This window comes from Theropithecus gelada, chromosome 10 (genome assembly GCF_003255815.1).
Source record: "Theropithecus gelada isolate Dixy chromosome 10, Tgel_1.0, whole genome shotgun sequence".
In the NCBI taxonomy this organism is placed as follows: Eukaryota; Metazoa; Chordata; class Mammalia; order Primates; family Cercopithecidae; genus Theropithecus; species Theropithecus gelada.
Genome location: NC_037678.1, coordinates 11,427,968 through 11,454,968, shown reverse-complemented (window position 1 = coordinate 11,454,968; position 27,001 = coordinate 11,427,968). Strand labels below are relative to the sequence as shown.

The window sequence follows — 27,001 nt, the reverse complement described above, 5'->3', positions numbered from 1 at the left end:
AATCATCTTTAATGTATTTTTAATAATTTTTTTTGCCTCATTTACCAGATAAATCATCTAAATAAATAGATGCTATACAGTCTCTTACCAATGTCAGTACAAAAATAAAACCGCGCTCTACATCCACTCTGATCTCCCAGCGCACACACACTCAGCAAAGGCATGTGTTTGGAGCCAGCTCGTGCCCCCGACCCCTCCCAGATACATTCATTTAGTCTGAACAAAGCTCGAAGCTCATTCTGTGCAAAGGAAGCGCTCTTGTGCTGAGACCTGGTGGCCGCGGCTGGCCACTTATGAAGCAAAAGCTAAACCACCTCACAGAAGCACAGCGCCTGCCCCCAGAACAAGGGGAGAGGAGGAGCTTGGCAACGAGGTCATCACCCTAACAGCAGTGATAGTCCTGCATTCCAGGCGGCCGTGCCAGGGGTAGGGGTACATCCTCCACACCCCCCACCACAAAAGGAAAAGTGCCCGCAGGTCTCTACATTCAAAGCGGGTGCGGGCTGGGGGAAAGAAAGGCAGGTGAGCAAATGCTTTCTAAACCCTCCCCCCACCCCCAAGAGTACTGGCCTTTTAAGGGGGCTGCGGGGGTGGAGGTCACTGTCTGCCTTACTCTACTGGGCCACTCTGGGCTGGAAGGAGGCCTGCACAGCCACAGCCATAGGGTGACCTCATAGAGGTCACCTGTCCTGGAGGATGGTCCTAATGGTCCACAGCCTTTTCCCCAGGGAGCTGGCTCACTGCAGCCCATGAGCCATGTGGCTGCCCTGAGCTGGGCACCTCAGGCACCACCTGTCCCAGGTCACGCCCCTGGAGTTCAGCTCTCCCTGAGCCACAGAGTTCCCCATGGGCCATAAAGGGCTGAGTAAGAGGAAAGACGTGTCTTGCTGCTGCAGACAAAAGCAACTGCAGCGCCCACACAGAAAGCCCCGTGAATCCACAGACCCAAAGATTGCGCAAATAGTTCTTTGAAAGTGACCAGGAAGCAGGAAAAAGGCCCCATGTCCCCTGGGGGATGGGGAGCGTGACTTCCGCTGGAAGCTGCCAGCCATGTTCCAAAGCCATGGGCCAAAACATTCAACCAGAGACCCCCCACACCCCTCTATCAACTTCACCTCCGCTGGGCACCCCTCTCCTGGAAGAGTTCCCTCTGAACCCCAAGCTTCCCCTTCCCCTCCACAGGGCCCACAGCTGGAGATGGGTGGTGATTCCTGCCACCCCTTGTCTAGACCCACCCCACGTATTCCTCTAGATTCCATTCCCTGGGCTGGAGGTGAATCAGGTCACCCCGGAGGGGACTGTCCCCCCATGGAAGCACTGAATTGACCGTGGACAACTAAAGATCGAGAAGGAAGGAAAGAGAGACTCAGGGATCTGGGAAGCCTGTCAACAGAGCACCCCAAGCAGAAAGGGCTGCAGGCTGTCTTTGGTTTGGGAACTAGGGAAGAAGGGATCTGGGGAAAGAATCACCCTCTCCTCGCCTCCGTAGACTCTGTGACTTCCTGAGGACCCAGAGCAGAGCTGCGGGGAGGGCAGGCGGGTTTCAAACTCGCCGACCACACTCCACTCTTGGTGTGTGTCACCCTGACTCTGACAGCCAAGGAAAACCAGGGAAGCTGGCCTTTTCCACGCCTCCCTCGGGCCCCCCCAATCTGGCTTTTTCTCCCCTACAGAACTGGAAGAGAGGGAGAAGTCACTCTTCACTGGCAGGGAAGCCACTGGCCCCCAGGACACCTTGTACAAGCCACAAAACAAGTGCACCTTGCCAGGGGGTGGGCTGGGGCAAAGCCTGCCCATCACACAGTGCAGCCTGACCTCAGAGAGGCATGGCAGAGGTCCCTCCACAGAAACACAGCTCAGCCCCAGCTGTGGCATTTAGGTTGGATGGGGAGGGGATGCAGAATGGAAGGAGGAAGGGGCTTAGGAGCCAAGGGCTGCCCTGAGAACGTGGTGGGACACCCCCTCCCTCCCTGACTGCCCACACCTGGACTGGCTGAGTTGGAGGGGAGGGCAGAGAAAGAGGGGAATTGGAAGGGCTGAAAAGTCACCTGAGTCAGAAAGAACAAGAACCCTTCGGGGGAGGAAGGACAGGGTCCAGATGTCTCAAAGCCTGTGCTGATACATCATACAACTTAGCAGACGCCTGCACACCCGCAGCCTGAGAAACCACATCTGCATGCCTGGAGCATGGGGTGCCATCGCACCTGTGCCAGACCCCTGCCCTCCGCTGAAAGCTGCAAGCACGTAGCAAGGTGCATGCAAGGTGGGGTAAGTGCAGGCATGGTGGTGAGTTCTTTTGTGCTGTGAACCACCCCACGTTCGCCTGGCCAGGGTTTCTAAACCAGGTTCGCAAGGCCCATGTGGACACATCTGTAGACACACATGCGTTCACGGGGCACATGGCAACGTACACGCGAAGGGTAATGCGTGCACACCTGTGCAGCCGGGTGTACGTGAGCGTTTCTGCACAGGCCAGGTGATGGGGGGAGGGCAGAGCTCTCAGCAGAAGGGTCTCAGCGGCGCCTCCTCCCTGGGAAGGGTAGAAGCCTCTCTGAAGGGGAAGGGACTCGCCCCAGCAACCTCAACCCTTCCTCCTGCCCCTTGCTCCCGCCCCACTCACTTTTGGTCAAAACCAGCCTCCACAGCCCACTGCAAAGCCAGAGAGGAAAGTTCAAGGTAAAGACCCAATCGAAACAAAAAGAAAAGAGGAAAACCAGCCAACCAGGCTGGGGTGGGCCGCTCAAGGGAGAGGGTTTGGGCCTTCCAATGCTCCGTTAACCCCCAGAACCAGCTGCTGCGTCACTAGAGGAGAATGATAACGGTGGTGTCCTGGGCAGGTGACTCTGTCCCCCTCCTGCCCTGGGGGTGGTGCCCCAACTCCCAGAGCAACTCTCTCCATCCCCAGCCTGAGGCCTCGTGGTAAACGTCCCTCAGAGAAAGGGCAGGTGGTGGGAGAGTAGTGGGATCTTCTCCCCTTTTGCTGCTCGGTATTTTTTTAAATAAAATAATTACCCCGCCCCCAACCCATCCCTATCTCTGGAAGTCCCACCCCAAGCCCAAAAGAAAACAGTTTAAGAAGAGTAAAAACGGTGACTCAGAACTTCCCGCTACGGTCTCGGAAGAAGCCCTCAGCCGCCTGGGCCTCACGGAAGGTGACGGTGATGGAGTTGGCGGTGATGTCGGTCACGGTCACCTCACTTGAGGGGAGCGCAGGTGTCCAGGGAGGGGGCCCCTCAGCCAGGTCGGCATCTGCTGCAGCGTGAGACACACAGACAGACGGGGGCAGCGTTGACAAGGTTGGAAGCTACGCAGACCACCCAACCCCATCCCAACTGCAGCTCTTCCTTTCTGCGTCTTCAGTCAGCTCAGGGCCTCACACAGGGCTAGACACCTGGGAGGAGGCAACGGGGTGCACCTTCCCCACCTGGACAAGAGCTCGGCCAGAGCAGGACGACAGGAGGAGCCCTGGGCTAGTGCTGGACCCTGAGCCCAGACCCGACTATCCCCACAAAGCACTACGGGCCCTCTTTCGACATTGAATCAGTTGGACCTGATGACCCACAGGTCCCTTTCCAGCTCTGAGGGTCTCTGGGCCGGGGCCGCCTTACCCTCCTCTTCGGGGGGCTGCGCAGCAGGCTCCCACTCGCCGGCCGCCTGCAGGACGTCTGGGGCCGGTGGCTCCTGCAGGAAGAGCTCCCGTCGATGGCTGTGGCTCTCCAGGTTGGGCCCGCGGGGCGGGAACTTCTTGCGTGAGAGCCGCAGGTACTTGTGGGCCTTTCGGGGCTTGCGGAGCGGGAAGGGCAGGGTGGGCACCAAGGGGCCCTTGTCCACCAGCTCAGGTGCCCCCGCCTTGACCACCCCCTCGGGGCTCCCGCTGCCGAGTGGGCACGTCAGGGAGAAGCAGAGCTTCTCCTTGCCCTTGGCCTTGTGGGAGCTCCGCAGGTCCATGCTGTACAGCCGCTGCGGGGGCAAGCCAGGGCAGCGCGGGTCAGCCCCACCCTCCCACCCGCCACACCTCTGCTCATGCTGCTCCTCCCACCCGGAGTGCCCTTCCCACATCTGCCCACCCAACTCCTCCCCATGCCATGGCCGGCCGTCACCCCACCGCACCCCACCCCAGCCCAGAGAGTGGGCCCCAACAAGCCCCAGGCTCTGCCAGCTCGGCCCCGCCTCTGGGCCCCAGAGAGCACTCTCACCTCCCCAGGGTTTACTTCTTTGATACCCAGCAGAGAAGCATACAAGAAGGACACATTGAAAACTGACCAAGAGAAACAAATCTGGATGCATTAAAGAGTTAGCCTTCATTTTAGGAAAGGCATCTTTGCGCGCCAGAGCACCTCCAAAACCCACACTGCCAGCTCGCCCAGGAGACCGTGGAGGCAGAGGGGAAAGGTGTGCTCTTGGAGTTGCTTGGGGCAAAGCCAGGCAAGCAACACACACAGCACCAGATGCCCATGCCACCTAGCCGAAGGGACAGGGCTCCACCTGGCCTGCAGATGCACCCCGACCCCTCCAGGGAGCTCCTGGGCTCTGCGAGCTGCCTCCTGCAGCTCCCCCTGCTGACTGCCTGCGACACCTCTGGAGCTGGAGGGCAAGTCCGTCCACCCCTGGAGTTTATAATTTCGGGATTTTTCTTATTTATTTGGGGAGAATTTACATGCATCTACAAAAGATCCATGGTGCCAAGATGTTGGGAGACTCGGGATCACTGGGACAGTACCTTCTCCTGCCACCTGCCACCAGAGGCCAAGAGCTCCCAGGAAGAGAATGCAGCCACCAGATGGGACCTGTGAGGTCAAACACCTCTAAGCTGAGGGAAGAGATGACACACGCAGGCCCTGCTCACAGTCATGCCTGCCAACGGCATCACATGTCCTGAGGTGCGGGCTGCCGCAGTGATGGGAGGAGGGCTGAACTGGGAGGGGACTGGGAAAATACTGCCGTGGCTGGGAGGCACGTCCTATAGGCAGCTGACTCAAAACCCACTCCTCCCAGTGGCCTCACAGGCCACCAGAAGCCCAGTACGGGCCGGGCACGGTGGCTCACACCTGTAATCCCAACACTTTGGGAGGCCGAGGCGGCTGGATCACCTGAGATCAGGAGTTCAAGACCAGCCTGGCCAACATGGTGAAATCCCGTCTCTACTAAAAATACAAAAATTAGCTGGGCGTGGTGGTGGGCACCTGTAATCGCAGCTACTTGGGAGGCTAAGGCAGGAGAATCATTTGAACCCAGGAGGCGGAGGTTGCAGTGAGCCGAGATCGCATCACTGCACTCCAGCCTGGGAGACAGAGCGAAAAAAAAAAGAAAGAAAAAAGAATCCCAGTACATTCCACCATTCTGCGAGGCAGGTTTTTCTTCGTCCTTGGCAACCTCATCACGAAAGAACTACAGCGACTAGGGTCCCAACAGTCAGTCCTGGGGAAGCTACCAGCCTCCCTGGGCCTCAGTTTCTTTCTCAGCGAAACAGTGAAGAGACTGTAGGAGCCAGCCTCCGAGGAAGGCCCCAACCACACCCGCCTCCTGGCATTCACACCTACGCGCAGTCCATTCCCACCCCCAGTGCTGTGGTGTGTGACTTCCCAGGCCAGAACATAAGACACTGGCTTCTTCCCTGCTCTCTCTCTCGGGCCACCCACTCGGGAAGCTGGTGGCTGCACTGTAAGGGCACTCAAGCAGCCCTCTGGAGATGTCCACACGGTGAGAAACAGTCCCTGTCAATGCCCAGCCCTGACTCACTGACACGTGAGCTGCCCCCTCGGAGGCAGATCCCGCAGCCCTGGTCAAGCCTGCAGATGACTGCAGCCCAGACTAGAACCACTGAAGAACCAGCTAGCACATTCCCAAATTCCTGACCCCCAGAAGCCATGGGAAATAATCAGTGTGTATTGCTTTGAGTTGCCACGTTAGAGGGGAAGAGATAACGAACACACCTGCCCTGTAGGCTTAGTATGTGGATGGAGTGTGTTCATCTGTGAGGCACGCCAGGCACAGAGCCTGGCACACGGACGTCCGGGAGATGTCACTTTCCTTCCTAGGCTCAATTCATGCCAAACCCAATAGAACATGCCCACTGCATGAAGAGAGGCCCACCAGCTCTGGTGAAAGCCTCCGTGGGCTATAATCAGGAGTGGCCAGGATGCTTGATGTAGACCCCATGCAAATGAACCAAGAATCCTGACTTTCTGGCTTCCAATATCCTGCCTGGTGGCTCTTATTACATTAAGGAGGGTGGGTATTCTCTTCATCCCCATTTTACAGGTGAAAAGGCTTGCCTACAACCACACACAGGCACAGTATTCCTTATCCAAAATGCTTGGAACCAGAAGTGTTTCAGACTTCGAATTTTTTTAGGATTTCAGAATATTTGCATTACATTTACTGGCTGGGCATCCCTAATCCAAAAATCTGAAATTTAGAATGCTCCAATGAGCACTTCCTTTGAACATCATGTTGGTGCTCAAAACGTTTTGGATTCTGGAGCATTTCAGATTTTGTGTTTTTTTTTTGGTGGGGAGGGACGGAGTTTCACTCTTGTTACCCAGGCTGGAGTGCAATGGCATGATCTTGGCTCCCTGCAACCTCTACCTCCTGGGTTCAAGTGACTCTCCTGTCTCAGCCCACTGAGTAGCTGGGATTACAAGCACCCACCACCATCCCCAGCTAATTTTTGTATTTTGTTTGTTTGTTTGTTTGAGACGGAGTCTTGCTCTGTCACCCAGGCTGGAGTGCTGTGGCCGGATCTCAGCTCACTGCAAGCTCCGCCTCCCAGGTTCCCGCCATTCTCCTGCCTCAGCCTCCAGAGTAGCTGGGACTACAGGCGCCCGCCACCTCACCCGGCTAGTTTTTTTTGTATTTTTTAGTAGAGACGGGGTTTCACCGTGTTAGCCAGGATGGTCTCGATCTCCTGACCTCGTGATCCGCCCGTCTCGGCCTCCCAAAGTGCTGGGATTACAGGCTTGAGCCACCGCGCCCGGCCAATTTTTGTATTTTTAGTAGAGACGGAGTTTCACCATGTTGGCCAGGCTGGTTTTGAACTCCTGACCTCAGGTGATCTACCCGCCTCAGCCTCCCAAAGTGTTGGGATAACAGGCATGAGACACCGCACCCGGCCGCATTTTGGATTTTGGATCAGGGAGACTCAACCTGTGACTGCACTGCTCCAAGATCCACTCGCCTGTCACTGCAAAGCACTGAGGTCAGCAAAGGCCCCCAAGACCTACGAAGCAGGTACTCCGGCATGCTGCAGAGACTTGGGTCCCCACCTGACTGAAGGCTGGAAGAGGAGACCCTGTAAGTTTCTTCCCACTCAAAAATGACACACTTTTAAGAGTCTGACATTCCAAGGCTGTAGTTCTACAATTCTAAGATTCTGTTTCTGGGCGGGCACGGTGGCTCCCACCAGTAATCCCAGTACTTTGGGAGGCCGAGGTGGGCGGACCATGAGGTCAGGAGATCAAGACCATCCTGGCTAACATGGTGAAACTCCGTCTCTACTAAAAATACAAAATTAGCCAAGCGTGGTGGTGGGCACCTGTAGTCCCAGCTACTGGGGAGGCTGAGGAAGGAGAATGACATGAACCCAGGAGGTGGAGTTTGCAGTGAGCCAAGACTGCACCACTGCACTCCAGCCTGGGCAACACAGCGAGACTCTGTCTCACAAAAAAAAAGATTCTGTTTCTTGGATTCTGAAATTCCAGCCTCTCATGTTTCCTCAATTCTAACATTTATGTTTCTGAGGTTCTCAATGATAATTTTGTTCAGGGATTCTGAGCATCGAAAGGCTCAAAGCTTTCAAGCCTTCCTTACAGCAAGATTCTAAGCTTTGAGAATTCTAGGAGTCCACTGGCCATATGCCTACCCTCCCTCCCATGTGGCACCTCTCACCCAGGCTGTCTTCCTTGGGCACCAGCCCCACAGGCAGGCTTTTCCCAACTCCTCCCATCAAAACTTACCCAAGTGCCACACCCCACAGTGCCCTGGGTGGTACAGAGGAGGGGACGCAGATCAGTTCAACCAGCCAGTGCAAATGCACCAAGGGGCAGAGGGGACTTGCAGTTGGGCAGGGGAGAAAGGAGGCACAAAGGCAGGCTGGTTACCTGCAGCAGAAGCCGCTTGGGTTTCGGACCTCTCTTCCTATACCCCGATGCTCGGTCTCTCTCCTCCCTGGGGCGTGAAGCAGGTGGCAAAAGAAAAGGAAATACTGGTGACATCTAAGGGAAGGTAAGGCGTCGCTTCGCCCACCCTCTGCTGCCTGTCAGGGAGGGGACACTCCCCACAGGCCTGCCCACCAATCCTCCCCATTGCCTGGCTGGGGCCATAACAATGGGGTCAGATGTTCAACTCCCAGGGCCAAGGTCTTCCCATCTGACAAATGGGGAAGGTAACTGCTGAGGGAGGACTTGCAGCATCTCCAAAAACAGTGGGTCCTTATGGGGCTCCAGGGCCATGTGAGGGCTCTGCTCTACATGCTCCTAAGGAGCCCCTAAACACGTGGCTCAGTTTTTCCTGCTAGGGGAATGATACAGAAGCCTGTCAATCCAATCTGCCTTGAATGTCCCAGGAGAGCTGAAGGGAATGGCGAGTCCCTCCGTAAGTAAAGCTCCGCACAGACTGCCCCGCATTTGGGATCTCTGTGAACCCAGGAGAGCGGACCAGCTCCTACCCTGTCTGTCCCATCTTGTCCAGGGACAGGATGAAAACCAGTCTGTTCTGAGTGCCCAGCGGATGCCTTCCCATGTATCAAACACACACACAAAGCACAACTTAGGCCGGGTGCAGTGGCTCACGCCTGTAATCCCAGCACTTTGGGAGGCTGAGGTGGGCGGATCACTTGAGCTCAAGAGTTTGAGACCAGCCTGGGCAACACAGCAAAACCCCATCTACCAAAAATACAAAAATTAGCCGGGCGCAGTGGCACACACCTGTGGCCCCAACTATTCAGGAGGCTGAAGAGAACTGCTTGACCTGGGAGGCAGAGGTTGCAGTGAGCCAAGATCGCGCCACGGCCTGGGAGACAGAGTGAGACCCCGTCTCGAAAAAAAAAGCACGACTTCACAGTGCCACGAAGCTACACATGACACACAAGACAACACAATCAGAGACTCCACACAACTGCCGAAAGTAGTGGGGAGATTCAAAGTCATTTCATCCTGCCTCCCACTTCAGTTCTCTCCATCCACACTCTCTGTGGCCCCCAGTACAGAGGCCACGTGGACAGCAGAAAGAACGTGGAGGCCAGGAGCTCATCCCTTCTCCCCTTCCTGGTCATGTGACCTTGGGCCAGGCTCTTACTCTGAGCTCAGCACACACCAGGAACCCCACGGCATCTATTGCAAATGTCTGACCATCCACTGAGCATCCATCCCCAGCAGGACACCCATGGGCCAAAGGGAAAGGGCCTCTGGCGGACGACTGGAATCCAGGCCTTTGATACCTGCCCACTGCTCTCCTTACCACGCTCCACAGGATTCCCAAGTGTTGCACCCTGTTGGACCAAGGCCCCACCACACACCTGGGAGACAGAAAGAAACCCTGCGACAGGAACACCCTGATTTTAAAAGGAAAGAACAATAAAATGTGTCCTTTGAATCCCTGGCAGGAAACCTCCTGGAGGAGGAACCACGAGAATCCAGCAACGAGGGGCAACGGAAAAGCCCCCACCCGGAGGCAGCAGCCCTGGCCAGGTCCTTGCTCTGAGGCTCTAGGTAGCAGCCTTGGTTTCCTTCTCTGACAAACAAAACCCTCACTCCTGCCTCAGCAGGTTGCCATAGGGACCAAATACAAACGATTTTGTGAAATGGCCCCACGCCGCACAAGGCAGGCGGGCTGGGAGTGGCAGGGGACCTGGGCTGCCTGCTGGTGGGGAGGGTGGCCAGAGAGGGCACACAGAACAGTCGGGCGTGCTCAGAATCCCTGAGAGGCACTGGCAGAGGTGGCAGACTGACTTTGCCCGGGCCACTTGGACAGGAGGTGGCAGGGGAACAGGCCACAACTCAGAAACCCCAGTCCCAAAGCCCATGCTCCTGCCCCGACTTCCATGAGCTTCATCAGACGCTCCTTGTAGGCCTAAGAGGTCCTCTAGAGACACTGTCTCTGATCTGTCACCCCCGCACAAGTGGCAGTGCCGCCCCCTGGCACACAGGGCATCTTTGTGAAGCATTTTAACATTCTTCACTGGAACAGAAACCTCTTACAGCCCCTCTGAGGTTTCACCCTGGGAAATCGGGGTGTTCTTCAGGGTGGCCCATTTTACAGCAGAGAGACTGAGGCCCGGGTGGGTAAGGGAAGTGACCAAAATCGCCCAACAACAGGAAAGGGGCCCAGGGTCCTCAGCTGCCCTGGGACTCAGTGCCCACCACTTCCACCCAGCTGTAGGCTGGGCTGCCCTGTCCCATCAGACACCCCCGCCCTGCCCCAAAAACCCCTGCCAAGCCAGCAGCAGGCTCCTGAGGAGCCTCTGAGCTGGCCCTAAGCCCCACCCGGCGGCGCCAAGGACACCGTACTTCTCCTCGTAGGCCATGACGAGGCGGGGGTCCAAAATGTGCTCTTCTGGCTCCCACGTGCTGTACCTGGGGAGAGGAACAAAAGGTCAGAGTCAGCACTGGGTGCAGTGGCTCATGCCTGTAATCTCAGCACTTTGGGAGGCCGAGGTGGGCGGATCACCTGAGGTCAGGAGTTCAAGACCAGGCTGGCCAACATGGCAAAACCCCGTCTCCACTAAAAATACAAAAATTAGCCATGCGTGATGGTGCATACCTGTAATCCCAGCTACTCAGGAGGCTGAGACAGGAGAGTTGCTTGAACCCAAGAGGCGGAGGTTGCAGTGAGCCAAGATCGCGCCACTGCACTCCAGCCTGGGTGACAGAGTGAGACTCTGTCTCAAAAAAAAAAAAAAAAGAAAGGTCAGAGCCATCGCTTCTACTGGGCAGGCACACCAGCAGAGGCCACCACTGCTGACCCAGGGCCCACTGCAAGTGTGCCTTCACCCTGTCCTGGTGTCATTGTCACCTACTTCAAGGACAGACCCAGTCTGGGCCTCCTGAGGGTTCCAGCGACACCAGAGCTGCCCTCGTTCATATCACACTACAATGTGACTGGGTCCAACTCCTTGTTAGACTCCACAATCACCGGAGACCCTCAGCTGCCAGGAGGAGAGAGGGCCCCTGTAAGCCCCAGGACACCCTTCCCACACCAGGCAAGAGAGGGTGAAAAGGAGCCAGAGCTCCAGGGACATGCTCGCAGCCTGGGTTCAAGTCCAGCTCTGCCCCTAGCTAGCTGTGTGACCTTGAGCAACTTCCTGAACAGCTCTGTACCTCAATGTCCCCATCTGTAAAGGACTCTTGTGCTGATGAGATGTGTCATCCAAGTGTTTAGAGGGTGTTACAAGACTAACAGCGTGCCTGATGTGTTGTCCGTGCACTGTGTTTGTTGCTGTGGCTGTTTCTCCCCGCCCTCCAAGCCCAGAATGGTCTCCCTCCTCAGTGCACTCCACCCAGAACACAGCCAGGTCTGAAGTTCCTTTGTTTCTGGGCCTGGCACACAGCAGGTGTTTGGTAAATGTCTACTGGCTGAATGGTTCAGCAGGCCTAGCACAGGCCCCCTTGGTAATGCTACAGGGGATCTTCTACCCTCGCCACCCAGCCAGGGAGCACCCTCCTGCTGGGGCAGACCCTGTGATATCAGCACAGCGGCTCCAGAGCTCACCTATCTGTAGAACCACCGTGGTGACACCCGCCACGCCCTCGTTCCACTTGCACTCCTGTTTACTTTGTATCTGCCTTTAGAGCAGCTTTTTTGGTTTAAATTATTTTAAAAGCAAACTATGCCTTCCATAAATGGAAAAACCAGTATCACTCACCATCGATGCAAACATAAAAACTTTTCCATTAAAAACAATATACGTACAGTCATGTGCCAAATAACAACGTTTCTGTCCATGACGGCCTGCACATGTGATGGTGGACCCGTAAAATTACAAAGGAGCTGAAAAATTCCTATCATCTAGTGACGTCTTGATGATCCTGACCCCACGCAGGCCTAGGCCAATGTGTGTGTTTGTGTCTTAGGTTTTAAAAACAGAGCTTTAAGGCCAGTGTCTTAGGTTTTAAAAATAAAGTTTTAAGGCTGGGCACAGTGGCTCACGCCTGTAATTCCAGCACTTTGGGTGGCCAGATCACTTGAGGTCCGGAGTTTGAGACCAGCCTGGCCAACATGGAGAAACCCCATCTCTACTAAAAATACAAAAATTAGCCAGACATGCGGGCACCTGTAATCCCAGCTACTCGGGAGGCTGAGGCAGGAGAATCACTTGAACCCAGGAGGCAGAGGTTGCAGTGAGCCGAGATTGTGCCATTGCACTCCAGCCTGGGTGGCAGAGCAAGACTCTATCTCAAAAACAATGAAAATAGAAATAAAAATATTTTTTAAAAAATTTTTAAAAACTTTAAAAGTAAAAGAAATTGAACTTTTGTTTAAATAGAAGACAGCTTTTAAATACAAAGCAAGGCTGGGCACAGTGGCTCACGCCTGTAATGCCAGCATTTTGGGAGGCCGAGGCGGGCGGATCATGAGGTCAGGATCATGAGGTCAGGATCAAGACTATCCTGGCTAACATGGTGAAACCCCTCGCTACTAAAAATACAAAAAATTAGCCGGGTGTGGTGGCGGGTGCCTGTAGTCCCAGCTACTAGGGAGGCTGAGGCAGGAGAATGGCGTGAACCTGGGAGGTGGAGCTTGCAGTGAGCTGAGACTGCACCACTGCACTCCAGCCTGGGCAACAGAGCGAGACTCTGTCTCAAAAAAAAAAAAAAAAAAAGAAAAGAATATAAAGCAAGTATTTTGTACAGCCATACATGTTTATGTTTTAAGCTAAGTGTTACTACGAAATGAGACAAAAAGTTTTAAAAAATTAAGCTTATAAAGAAAGTTACTATAAGCTCAGGTTAACTTATTATCGAAAAAAACATTTCTGTATAAATTAGTGTAGCGTAAGTGTACAATGTGAAAAATATTTCCTCACAAGTTAGTATGGCCTAAGTGTACAATGTGAAAATATTTCTGCATAAGTTAGTGTAGCATAAGTGTACAATGTTTACAATAGACCAGGTCTTCACATTCCACTAGCTGACACTGAGTGACATGTGTCCGGGTGACAGAGTAACTTCCAGCCCCGTAAGCTCTGTGCCTGGGAAGTGCTCTAGAAGGTGTCCCAAGTTTTATCTTTTACACTGTATTCTTACTGCACCTTTTCTGCGTTTGGATGTATTCAGTACAGTCACATGCTGTGCATGCTTGAAGCCTAGGAGCACAGTCCAAGTGTGCAGTGGGTTGTACCATCTAGGCGTGGCTAAGCTCACTCTGATGTTCGTACAATGAAATCACCTAACAATGCATTTCTCAAAACGTATCCCTGTCATTAACCGACGTGTGACTGTGTATAAAATACATACAGACAAAAGCAAAGCAACGCCCTGTGGTCCTGGCCAGAGGCTCTGCTAGGTAAGACGGAAAGCAATGGGCGATAGCGAGGGGTTAAAAGGCAGAAAGCGCCTGGGAGACCCCCCCGCCCTGCCGCCTCCGTAGAGCTGCGGCCTCTACCTTACCCTATCCTGGGAACTACTTAACGCTAGTTCACAGTCCCAAAATGCTCCCCAAGGACAGAATGCTTGCCTCCTTGCTTCCTCTAACACTCTGGCACACCCACTTAGTGTCGGGCCTCTGTGGGCTCGCTGTGAAGCCCTGAGCCTGGGCTGCCCCTTCCCATGTGCCCCCTGCCAGCCAGCCCTCCCTCCCCTTTGGGTGCCCCATCCCTACAGTCAACTCCTAGCTGACCCTTAAGAGTCAGGTATTTGTAGCCTTCCCTGACATCCCTCCCAGGCTGCCCCACTGCCAGCAGGACGAGCCTGCCCCTCCTCCACCCTCCTTACAGCTATATCTGGCCCTGGCCATAATCACTAATGGACCAGAAAACACCCTGGCCGGCAGAGCCCCGCAGAGTGGCCCGCTCAGGGCTCTGGGAAGGGCTGGGGAGCCCCTGCAGAACGCCGAAAGCGAAACTACAGCAGAAGCCACCACAGGCTGGCAGACACTCTAACCCTTCCTCCCCCCGGAAAAGGCTGAATCTCCTCAGCTCTAACTGGTAGGAAGGGGAATTTTGTGCTCCTCTCTCTACAGCGTGCTCCTCCGCACCGCCCTGCCCATTGCTTGCTGATGTCCCTGCTGTGTAGATCCTGGCAAGTCCCTACCCTTCTCTGAACTTCAGTTTCCTCATCTCAAGAATAATGACCACTACGGTAACAGCAGGTGTGCCACCAGGACCACCAGGACCGCACCCATCCTCAAAAGAAGCTGGTGAGGTAGGTGCTTAGTTCTTACCCCCATTTTACAGGTGGAGAAACTGAGACACGGAGGTTGGGCAGCCAGCCCAGCGTCACTGAGCCAGTCAGTGGCTGGCCCGTGTTGGCCCTCAGCCACACTCCACCTTCAGGCTCCTCACAGGCCACCGCGTCTGGGACCCCCGACTGTGCTGACCGCGGGAGGGGGCGTCGCCCGCCCCCGGTCCTCAGTGTCCGACCGCTGGGCGCGGCGCACAGCGGGCGCCTCGAAAGGCTCCGCTGGATGAAGAAGGGGTGGTTGCTGGCCCGGGCAGCCGGGTCTGAGATAACAGGGTCACACTTGGCGGCCAAATGCAGCCTCAAGCTGGGGGCAGGGGCGGCACCAGCGTCTTAACCCCTTGGACCCAGCCGTTAAGGGGGACGCCGCGCCGCACCGCGCCCTCCGCAGTGCAGGAGCCCAGAGGCGCCTAGGGGAACGCGCTTCCGAAGAGCTGGGCGCTGGCAACCCAGGAGCGCGCCACCAGCTTGGGCGCCGCGGATCAATGGGCTTAGATCCCATGATCACCGGAGACCCTCGAGTGCCTGGAGGAAAGCGGGCTCCCGTAAGCCCCAGGACACCCTTCCCACACCAGGGGAGGAACGGTGGAAAGGAGTCAGGGCTCTAGGGACACGCTCGTTGCCTGCGCTGCGCGGACCGCGGCGTGTACACTGGGGAACTGCAGGGGTCTGCATTAGGCTTGCGGCGCCCGCTGGGCGGGAACCCATCACCCCGTGGAGGGGGCGGAGCGCTTAGGCCCCGCCCCCGCAGCCGGCGGTCACGCGCACGCACGGGGAGGGGCGCGCGCCGGGATTACCGGCAAACCGAGGGGGCGGGGGCGGGGACAGAGACGGCGCGCGCCGGCTCCGAGATAAACACGGCCACGTGACCGCCCCGCCCCGCCCCACGGCCCGGTAAACAAGCCCGGGCGGCCCAGCCTGAGCCCAGCCGCGCAGGGCTCGCCCTACTGCGGTGAGGGCACGGAGTGGGAAGGGGCGCAGCGGATGCAGGACCCCCGCCCCCCGCCGACCTTTCCCGGGGGGGGTAGGGGGAAGCGGGGTTTGGGGGCGCTGCTGAGCTGTGACGCAGGCAGCCTTGGGGCAGGTGGAACCACCCGGATCCCCGCAGAGCCAGGCCAACCCCCAAGTCCCAGTCCCCACTCCGATTTAAAGCTGCTCCACAGGAGAAATAGCATGGGCTCTGGGCCAGACTGCGGGGTGCGGCCTCGTTCAGGAGACGCCACCGCTCTGGGGCCTCATCCTAAAGTGGGCCCACCAGTAACCCCAGTCGTATAGGGCTGTTGTGAAGATTAGATGTGTTAAGCCACGGAAAGCATTTCGATCAGTGTGGTACACAGTGAAGGCAAATCAGCCTGGTTAAATCAATGAAAAGCCCAGGGAGCGTAAAAGTCTGCGGCTCCTAACTCCAGTCTCCCCAGCCTGGATGGAGACATTAGCTCCCACTCTGCCCCTGGCAGGGTGTTAATGAATCTTATCTTGTCTCAGGCAATCTTCAGCAGGGCCCAGGGAGGTTAGGCACAGAGAGGTTGAGGGCTTTGCCCTGGGTCACGCAGCTGTAAATCTCCACAACTAGAGTTCAGAGGCGCAAAGCCTCAGCACTTCCCACTGAACTGGCCCAAAGGCCAGCAGCCAAGAGTCCTAGTCACCTCTAGCGAAGCTGCCTGTGTTATCAGGCAGCCTGTAGTTCACATCTTCCCAGCTCTATGACCCTCGGCAAGGCCTCTTTGCTGTAGGCTTCTGTCTCTCCATCTGTAAAATGGGTTGCTATGAGTGGTTCAACGAGTCAATGCCTGATTCATAATAGGGGCTTATTAATTGACAGCCTGGCCATGGCTGTGACCACTGATATCATTCCTAAAACTCCATAGAGCCACTCCCTCCAAAACGATGCAGAACCATTCACAAGTTGGGAAAAAAGGAAGGCATTCTGGAAGGGGGAACAGCAGGGCCCCGGACAGGCTGAAATGTTATCTGGAGGCCTCAGGCACAGCTGGTATCTGTACCTAACAATGTCACATTCCCTGCCCGGGGCCCCGAGCCCCTCCCTGTGCCATTTGCTGTGCTTTCCAGAAGCAAGAGAGCCCCTCTACCACACTTGTTTGCTGGGGAGATAAATCAGGCAAGGCATGTAGTGGCTTAGCATGGGCCTGGCACAGAGCGTCCACTTTTTTTGGGGGGGGGGTGGAGGGACGGAGTCTCACTGTGCTGCCCAGGCTGGAGTGCAGTGACACGATCTTGGCCCACTGCAAACTGCACCTCCCAGGTTCAAGTGATTCTCCTGTCTGAGCCTCCCAAGTAGTTGGGATTACAGGCGCAAACCACCATGCCTGGCTAATTTATTATGCTTTGGTAGAGACGGGGTTTTTGCCATGTTGGCCAGGCTGGTCTCGAACTCCTGACCTCAAGTGATCTGCCCACCTCAATCTCCCAAAGTGCTGGGATTATAGGCTTGAGCCACCATGCCCGTCCCAGAGTGTCCACTTAAATCATGGTTCCTGTTACTGCGAATGTAAGTCTCCCCACCCAGAGGGCAGATGCTGAGCAGGAGAATGACTACCCCCACCCAGGCTGGCACTGCCCTGCCAAGGCTCCCAGGCCTCGGGGACACAGCCTGCCTAACTCCCCACCCCCCACCCTCTTTCTCAGCTTTTTCTCCAAGCAAGGCCCCCTGAGGAGGGGAAGACAGAGCTGGCTCCCCTGCTTCTCCCCAGAGTGAACCTGTTTCCCCCAAGTGAGGTGGGGATGGTTAACAGCCATACCTGCCTCACACCCAGACCGCGGTGGCACTGTGGATGGCATGAAGTGGGCACCACAGTGCATGGGGTTGGCAGTTATATTTTTGTAAGGACCAACCCTCTCTGGGCCTCAGTTTCCCCATTTGAAAAATGACGGGACTGGCCTAAAAGATTTCTAAGGATACTTTGAGCTCCTGAGAAGAATGGAATCCCCTAGGTCCCTTTCCTGCCTGGGGAAAACAAAAAGAACAGCTAGGCTATCTGTCTATCTAATTTAGTCTTAAAACCAAATGTTTACTAAAGCACTTGGACTGGGCTGAACACACATTCGCTAACTTACATCCACCCTCTCACCCTCACAGCAGCCTGCAAAGGAGGCTTCACTATCTCAACTCAAAGATAAGGAAGCAGAGACCCAGCCATGGTGGGCCCCTGCCCCAGGGCTCATGGCTGTCAGGTGGGTAGCCAGGCCTAGAACCCAGGACCAAAGTGGAGGGGGGTGAGAAGAAGCAGCCATGAGGGCCCATCTGGTGGCCTCGGCATGTTAAGAAACAAATGGGTGCCCGGGCCAGGGGCACAGCACAACAGAGGCATCGAGGGCCTCTGCTCTGGGAGCCTCTTTCCTTCCCTCCTGACGAGCTGCAGTGGGCAGATGGATTCACATCCAGGATCAAAGTGGGAGAAGGAACTTTTCATTCATAACGGCCTCTGTTTACAGAAGAGAATCTTCCAAAGAGTGGCGTCTCCAGAGGAGGAAAAATAGCCAATAGTGTCCTGAAGGCTAACAGCTGGTGGCCACAGCTTCCCAGTGCGAAGCGAGAGAGGCAGGGGTGTGCGCGCCCAGGAAGGCGATGCTCCTGCTGCCCACTCTGGGCATTGTCACTCCCTTTACTGCCCCCTTCACTCAGGCCGGAAGCCCACCTTCTAGCAGCCCAGTGCAGGGGCAGGGGGTAGGGATTCTCTTTCAGCCCTCAGAATATCTGGGAAGGGAGAACAGGACTGGGGGTTGGAGTGAGGGGTGGAGTGTATTCTCTGCCTGCCAGTTCCCAACCCCCATCATCAGGATAGCCGCAGGTCGCCCAGAACACGCGCCCAGGCCTTTCATCCCACAGGGCCACCAAGCCTGTGAGACGAGTGCATGGCCTGGGTTTCTGAACCCATTTTGCAGAGAGGGAAGCTGAGGCACTGTGGGCTGTCTTCCTCTCTGCTGTCTCTCCCCACCATCACCCCAGAATGCCCACAGGACCCAATACCAGGTCAGCCCCCACCAGTACAGCAGAAAGTCCCTGCCCAACAGCAGCAGCTCTGGGCAGAGGGGGTTTCCAGGAGTCAGTCTCTGCCAGGCGGAGCAGGGGGTGGGGCACCCACAGACCAATGGGGAGGCTCCACGACTAGCTCATTCGCTCCCCCTCCCAACAACTCCCTGCTGGAGGGCATTGGTGGGTCCTGATAGGGCCTCAGCAGGAGAGGTGGAGCTGCTGGGAGGTCTTAGATGCAGCTCCCTGCCTCCCAACTCTGAGATGGGAGGCTGGGAAGGCACAGAGGCGGCTCCTGAAAAGGAGAAGGCCTAGTTCAAGTCCCAACTCTGCCTCCACTTGCTGTGTGACCTAAGGCAAGCTGCTTACCCTCTCTGAGCCTGTTTCATCACCTTGAGAGAACCTGATCACACCTACCTTCCAAATCTGTATGGGAACCTACTCTGTAGACTGGAAAGTGCCGTCCAGAGGCGAAGGGGATTCAGGCTCTGCCATTGGCCACACAGCACTGAAGATTCATGCAGCACTGTGCTTAAAGCGGCTGGGGGCCCCTCCTCCTGTCCAGCAGCCATCTCCAGTAGCTCAGATGCTGGGCCTTCACCTCCCAGTTGCCAAGAAAAGCCAGAGGGAGGGGAGGAGGGAGAGGAGAAGCTCCAACCAGCAGAGGAGCTCAACACTTAGGAGGGCAGGGTGAGAAGAGAAGCTGGAGACACACCTTGACCCTCCTGTGGTCCAAGGGGAAACTGAGGCCCAGAGAAGATGATGATTAAATCAAGGTCAGCTGTCCAGTTACAAGAGTAGCTGGAGCTAAAAGGTAGGCAGGGGAGGGGGCAAAAGGCAGGTGGAGGAATGCACCGGTCGGTAGGCAGACAGACAGACACACACACACGAAGGAGCTTACTTTGGGGGCCATCCTTTCCACTTCACCAGATACTCGACTTTACCCTGAGAAGAGAGAGAAACAGACACAGTGAGTCTCATGGTTGCCCCTCCAGCCACTCGGAAGGACAGTTAAGGCCCAAAGGATCCCAGCTCCAAATCCCCTCTGCAGACACGTGTCTCCCCAACACACAAACACAATCCAGGGACTGTCCACCAGATCCTCACCAACCTGTATAACCCTGGCTGCTACATGATCACCCCATACTGCCCTGCTAGGACAGCACAGGAGTGCTTCTGGCTCCAGACACCTCTGAGGCTCCTGAGGCTCCTGAGGCCCAAGCCCAGGGCTCATGTCACACATGGGGAACTGAGACTGCATGGAGGTGTGCATGCGTGGCCAAAGACCCACAGTGTCTAGAGCCCCAGTGCACAGGTCGGAATGCTTACTTTCTTTTTTAGATTGGAAGTCTCCAAATTCAAGAACATTCCTCTCTGGGGTAGTCCTCACGCTCCTACCCCATCTGCCGAGTCTCCTCTCAGTCTCTGAGGAGCTGCCGCTGGCTCACAGGTAATGAATGGGCCAGTGACTTGAGGACTCTCAACTCAAAAGACCCTGGCAGGACCCCATGGAAGACTGGCAAACTCTCCACCTTCAGAAGGGGTGGTCAGCCCTGCGGTTGTTAGAGCCAGGCCCCTCCCTTCCTCACAGGCTTTAAAAGTTTACAGTTACGGTGGCTCATGCCTGTCATCCCAACACTTTGGAAGGCTGAGGCTGGAAGATGGCTTGAGCCCAGGAAGGAGTTTGAGACCAGCCTGGGCAACACGGTGAGACTCCCGTCTCTGAAGAAAGGAAATTAGTCGGGCATGGTGGCAGTTGTCTGTGGTCCCAGCTACACAGGAGGCTGAGGCAGGAGGATCGTTTGAGCCGGGGAGGTTGAGGCTGCAGTGAGCCATGTTCATGCCACTGCACTGCAGCCTGGGTGACAAGAGTGAGGTCTTGGTGCCAAAAACAAAAAAGTTTACAGTCCAACCCCATTCAGTGAGTGAAGCCCCTCCACTCCAGAACTTTACAACCAAAATATGATACCTCCTCATAGAGGCTTTCCCTGATGACCCTCTCCCATGCTGTCTCCACTGGCACCTTGCAGTTCCATTTCTGCAGAGCAAACAGCTCCATCTGAGGGCATCTGTCTGTATCTCCTCACTCACTGTGTGCCACCTCTGCAGAATGCCAGCTCCCTGAGGGAAGGGATGGATCCCTGGGGCTTAGACTGGTGCCTGGTACCTGACAGATCCTCAATAAATATTTTGAGTGACTGGCTGAAGGAATGATGGTCTCGCGCTCTTGTGCTACTCTGCGAGCTCCATCGTAGAGGGGGTTAGTGCTGTGCCTGCTTCAGGCTACACAGCACGAAAAGCACTGAGCTTTGTGGAATAAATTAATTATCTTTTAAGTGGAGGAAACCCTAGGAAAAAGGAGAAGAAGGAGGAACAGCTGCCTCAATCAGAAGAGTAAAACCCCAAGTAGAGCTAGAGGAAGAAAAGATGCTCCTGACCACCTTGACCTTCACCCTTGGCCCAAGATGACAGGACTGAGTTTTCTCTATGGAGAAAGAAGATGGGCTGGCAATCAGCCCAGGTGAGCTCCTGCTCTACCTCTCTCTCTAACTCACTGGGTGACCTTGAGCAGGTCACTTCCTCTGCCTGGGCCTCAGTTTTTGTCTCTGTTAAATGGGAGTAGGTGACCCCCTTAAGGCCCCTCCCAGTCGGCCTGGAGCCTCCCAAAGGGCTGCAGGGAGGAGGAGACAAAGGAAGGACAGTAGTGAATACCAGGAGAGGAACTTCTCCCCAAGGATTTCCCCAGCCTTAGGCGGGGAAACAAGTGCACGGGAGGTGTAGACACCAGGCCAGGACAAAGTCCAGCCCCAAAGTGTGGGGTTCTGAAACCAGCAGAACAGACACCTCCTTAAATTGCAGGGTGTATGTTTTGAAGGAGAAGGCAGATGGGGTAGGAGACTAGGGGATGCCCTAGCGCAGGGGGCGGGCTTCAGAGCCCTGGACTGGGCTAGGAGTTGAGGTGGGGGTGGGGGCGGGAAAGAGGGATGTGCTTGGGTAGGGGTAGAGGGGGCGGGATCGGAAAAGGCCAAAGTCCAGCAGGAAAACTTCACAGGCTGGAGACTTTTCCAAAGCTGCACTTACAACTTGAAAGGACTTGGTGCCAAGCGTCCAGAGTCCTGAGTTCAAGACCCAGCTCTGACGCTAACGCGCTAGGCAAGTCCTTTCAACTTGGACCTCAGTCTCCCCATATTTATAATAAAAGGGGAGTGAGGCGGGATGGAGCTCAGGATTCCTATGTCCGATCCTAATCTCCAGCTCAGTCAGGCTCGGCCGGCACTAGCATCCCGGAGCGACAACTTTGATTCTACTCGCCCTACACGGTGGCAGGGAAACTGAGGCACGGGCTGGGGAGACGGGCCCAGCAGCGCAGGGCTGCCGGGGCCCCCGCGCCCCGCTTTCCCCTTCAGCCCCAGCGTGGAGGGAGCGGTGCTGGGAACGGGAGGGACCCCACCGGGGTCCTGGGAGCCGCCCCCGGGCAGCCTCACCTTCCGCACGCGCTTCTTCCGGATGCTCTCCACGGCGAACACCTGCTCGCCGATGGCTGACAGCTCCATGCGGGGCGGCGGGCGAGCGGGCCCGGGGCCGGGCCGGGCCGGGGGCGGAGCTGCGGGGCCGCGGCTGCGGCGCGCGATGCTAGGGCTGGCGGGGTCCCCGTCACCCTCGTCCGGGCGCGCACGCGCACGCGCACGCGCGCACACCCCCTCGCGCTCCCTCACGCCGCCGACGTTCCATTTTTGAACCTGCGCAACGTTTTCCTCGGCGCCAGCGAGCGAGCGCGCGCAAGGAGGGGGCGGGGGGGAGCGCGCGGCCCGGCCGCGGGGCTCAGCTCGCGCCCTGCGGGTCAGCCCCGCCCCCAAGCCCCGCCCCCGCCTGAGCCCCACCCCCGAGATCCGCCCCCTCCGGGTTGCGATTGGGCCGCGAGCCGCGAGCGCGGCCGCGGGACTTATTTGGCTGGGGTCCCGGCTGGGGCGGGGCGGAGGCTCGCGAGCACCCTCTCGCTGTGGCGCCGCGGCGGACGTGATCCTTAATACCCAGGCGGGCGCCTCACAGCCTCCCGGCGACTGCCAGGGGCCGAAGTGGCAGGGCCCAGTGGAGCCGACGACAAAGTCGAGGCTCAGAGCGGGGAGGCCATTTGCCCACCCCCCGCAGCGGAGGAGACCGGGCCGAGGCGCAGCCCCTCGAGTTGCAGGAGACGCAGGACCCAAAAGGCTTCCCACTGTGTCCGGACGTCGCGGGGCCGAAGTCTCCCTCATCCGGCCTTGGCCGCGGCGCAGTTTGCCTGGTGTCCCCACGTCCGTCCACCGAGACCTCCATCCGCCTTCCATTTGTCCATCCCCCCGACCCTCGATGGTCGGTACCGAGACGCGCGGGTCAGACGCGGGCGCTGCCTCGGGAGCTCCCGGGCCGGGCCCTCGTTAGCTGCAGGAGCGGCCGCCGTGGAGCTGAGGTCCCCCGGGGACGGATTTTGCCGCCGCGCTGCCCCAGCCTTCCCCAGCCCCGCGTGCACTGGGCGCTCGGTGCGTAGTGGGGGCTCAGCCATTTGTGGCATGAGGTCCGAGACGAACTCTTGATTCCTCACCCCCCTTCCTTTTTCGCTGACGCGCCTCCATTCTTCGCTGGGAGCCCGGAGTCGTCCCTGCTCCTTCCTGCACTGACCCCAACTCCCGTCGCTCCAGCCTCCCCTCCGGGACTCGGGTCTGCCTGCCCTCACTGCACCCACCGCCCGAGTTTGCCCCGTCTTTTCTCTGGACCACAGCAGAGACCTCGCGGAGCTGCCGTCTCTCCGATCTTAGTGCCAGAGTGTGCTTCTCAAATGCAGATCTAACGGGGTCACCCTGTGCTTAAAAATTTTCCTCCTATTCCCCTCAGAATAAAATCCAACACCTCTTTCTGGCACACAGAAAAAGAGAGTAATAGATTCACACCTGACTTCATCAAGAGCAACGGAAGCCAGAGATATGCCATCATCTTAGAATTACATTTTCAGTGAAATTATCTTTCAAGAATTATGTAGCCAGTATGAGGTACATGTATCCAGAACGTAGATGAAATCATAACACGAATACAAAAACTTAAGAGTTTGCCACTGGCACACCCTCTGGAGGGAGATTCCAAAGCGGGAACTTCAGGCAGGAGAACGATGATCCCAGACAGAGGTCTGATGCAACAGGGAATAAAGAAAAATGAATGACATTGATAGTGTGAAACAATAACAATGTCTTCTGGATAAAAACAGATGTAAAATACGTAACAGTGATGGCATATACTTGGGTGAGTGGAGTTAAAGTGTTCTAAGATCCTTATATTCTTCAGGAGGAGGGTGAAGATAGATACCAAATACACTTTGACGAATTTAAGAATCCAGATTGTCATTACTGGAATAAACACTGTAGGACTGGAAATGCAGTGTATAGTTATCCAAATTATTGGAGGAGGAAAAAGAATGATCAAATCAACCCGAACAACCGTAAAGCAGGCAAGAATGGAGAGAGAAATAAATACAAGACGGGGCAGGGAGGGGACAAATAGACGATAGCTATAAATTCTAATATTCTGTGATTCAATAAATGTAACTAAATATTGCAGTTAAGATACAAAGATTATCAGAATGCATAAATTGCTAGATGCAGTTTACAAGAGAAACCCACAAGAGACACTTCCAAAACATAAAGCTAGTGAAGGTCAAAAGTAAACACATGGGGTAAAAATACCATGCAAATGCTAACAAAAAGAAGGCTGGTGCAGTTATTCTAACATCTAGGGAAAAACATCACTAGAGATAAGGTCATTTCACAATGAAAAGTGTCCAATTCACCAGAAAAATAGAACAATTTCACATTTGTATGCAAATACCAGTCTTAAAATATAAAAAACATGAAGAAGAGAACTAGATGGAGAGACCGACAAATCCACAATTATAGTGGGAGATTTTAACACTCATCCCTCCATAATTGGTAGGAGAAGAAAAATATTCGATAGTATATAGGAGATAGGCAACTCGAACATGATTAATAAACTTAACTAATAGACTTATAGCACACTGTTATCTACAATGGTAAAATACTCCCCTTTTCAAGACATATGGAATACTTACAAAAACAGTTAATTTCAATAAATTTCAAAAGTCAGAAATAACAGAATACATTCTCTGACCACAACGCATATAAGCTAGAGATGAATAACAAAAAGTTCGCTTCAAAAGCCCCATGTTTGGAAAGTAAGAAGTATGGGTTTGTTGTTGTTGTTTTTTTCGTTGTATTTATTTATTTATTTTGAGACGGAGTTTTGCTTTTTCACCCAGGCTGGAGTGAAGCGACGTGATCTCAGCTCACTACAACCTCTGCCTCCGGGGTTCAAGCGATTCTCCTGCCTCAGCCTCCCAAGTAGCTGGGATTACAGGTACCCGCCACCACCCCCGGCTAATTTTTGTCTTTTTAGTAGAGATGGGGAAGGGGAGGGGGAAGGGGGAAAATAATGAAATGGGATCAGCAAAGCCAAACATTATTTCTGTGAAAAGACTAATGGTATGGACGACCCCTGTTGAAATTGATCAAGAAGAGAGCAGACACAGTTAACTAATATCAGTAATTAAAAGTTAAAGAACCTGTAGACATTTTAAAAAGGAAAGTAAAAGAGGATATTATGAATAATCTCATTACAATAGCTTAAAAATTTAAATGAAGGGGCAAGTTCCTAGGAAAATATACCTTACCAAAATGGACGCAAGATAAAGAGAAAGCCCGAATGAGTAGCATCCCTAGTCATAGTACCAAATTATGAAATACTTTCATAGCCAGTTACTGACCATTTAAAACACTTTCCAGCCTGCACACGAAGCAGGGTCCAGAAGGCTATCCACGCACTAATTCCATGATTTATGTGTCATCAAAAGGTCTGGGGGATCTGGGGCATCCCTGGAAGAGTCATTGTACTTAGGAGGTTGATCGTAGCAGCTACATGCCAATTGGTATGAAATTATTTTGGAACTTGAGCAGTCTGAAATCCTATAGCACCAGCTGGACATCAGACCTCCCCATAATGATTAAAGGAACTGAATCAGTAACGCTTCCACAAAGAAAGCTCAGACTCAGAAGACGTCACCTATAAGCTATTGAAATAAACTCATTCCAGTGCTACCCCCAACTTTTCCACATAATAGAAAGAGAGAGACTGCTTCCCAATCCTTCATGTGACAAGTACAGCACAAGAAAAAATTACAGGACAATGTCGCTTATGAATATAGATAACAACATCCTAAATACAACATCAGCAAATCAAATTGGGCAGTATGTAAAAATAATACTACATCATGGTAAAATTGAGTCTAATCCAGAAATGCAAGGTTGGTTTAACATTTGAAAACCAATCAATATAATTTGCCTCATTAAAAAAATTAAAGGAGAATGAGCTAGGCATGATGGTGGGTACCTGTAATCCCAGCTACTCCAGAGGCTGAGGCAGGAGAATCACTTGAACCTGGGAGGCAGATGTTGCAGTGAACTGAGGTCATGTCATTGTACTCCAGCCTGGGCAACAAGAGCAAACGCCATCTCAAAAAATAAATAAATACATGAATAAAATTAAAAAATAAAGGAGGGAGACATGTGATCATCTCAGTATATGCAGGAACAGTTCAACATTTGTTTGTTTTAAAACTTGTAGCAAACTATCAACACAAGGGAATGTCTTTATCCTGGTAAAGGTCTCTACAAAAAACCTACAGCAGGGCCGGGCGCGGTGCCTCAAGCCTGTAATCCCAGCACTTTGGGAGGCCGAGACGGGCGGATCACGAGGTCAGGAGATCGAGACCATCCTGGCGAACGCGGTGAAACCCCGTCTCTACTAAAAAATACAAAAAACTAGCCGGGTGAGGTGGCGGGCGCCTGTGGTCCCAGCTACTCGGGAGGCTGAGGCAGGAGAATGGCGTAAGCCCGGGAGGCGGAGCTTGCAGTGAGCCGAGATCGCGCCACTGCACTCCAGCCTGGGCGACAGAGCGAGACTCCGTCTCAAAAAAAAACAAACAAAAAAAAAAAACCTACAGCAAATATCTTAATTAATGATGAAATGTGGAAAACATTCCCTTGAGATCGGTTACAAGGCAAGATTGGATGAATCCCCATTTCCATTAAACATCACACTGGATATCCTGAATCTTTATTGGCCACATGTGACTGTCAGTCATTTGAAGTGTGACTAGTTCAAACTCAGACATAAGAATAAAATTAGATACATGCCAGATTTCAAAGCTTTAGTACCCAAAACCTGTAAAATGTCTCATTAATAAGTTGATATTTCTTTCATATAGAAATGATAATATTTTGATACATTGGGTTAAGTAAAATGTTACAATTTTTTTTTTTTTTTTTTTTTTTTTTTGAGATGGAGTTTCGCTCTTGTTGCCCAGGCTGGAGCGCAATGGCACGATCTCAGCTCACTGCAACATCCGCCTCCTGGGTTCAAGCGATTCTCCTGCCTCAGCCTCCCGAGTAGCTGGGATTATAGGCATGCGCCACCATGCCTGGCTAATTTTGTATTTTTAGAAGAGATGGGGTTTCTCCATGTTGGCCAGGGTGGTCTCGACCTCAGGTGATCCACCCGCCTCGGCCTCCCAAAGTGC

The 27,001-nt window shown here is 54.5% G+C and overlaps 1 protein-coding gene across 3 annotated transcripts; it reads right to left on the bottom strand.

The window, feature by feature from the left end:
- On the bottom strand, positions 1–22,138 carry CBX7 (chromobox 7). 3 transcript variants are annotated; one of them, XM_025400277.1, is made up of 6 exons: positions 21,870–22,138; positions 19,286–19,329; positions 10,506–10,571; positions 8,100–8,166; positions 3,609–3,960; positions 1–3,252 (listed from the first exon to the last, which is right to left on the bottom strand). In XM_025400277.1, exons 1-6 carry the CDS (start codon positions 21,936–21,938, stop codon positions 3,095–3,097), a joined length of 756 nt encoding a protein of 251 aa, XP_025256062.1. In that variant the 5' UTR covers positions 21,939–22,138; the 3' UTR covers positions 1–3,094. The 3 variants fall into 3 exon arrangements, with proteins under 3 accessions (XP_025256062.1, XP_025256063.1, XP_025256064.1); XM_025400278.1 differs by having other exon boundaries at positions 1–3,249; XM_025400279.1 differs by having other exon boundaries at positions 3,609–3,681.
- Positions 22,139–27,001: the final 4,863 nt, after the last annotated feature.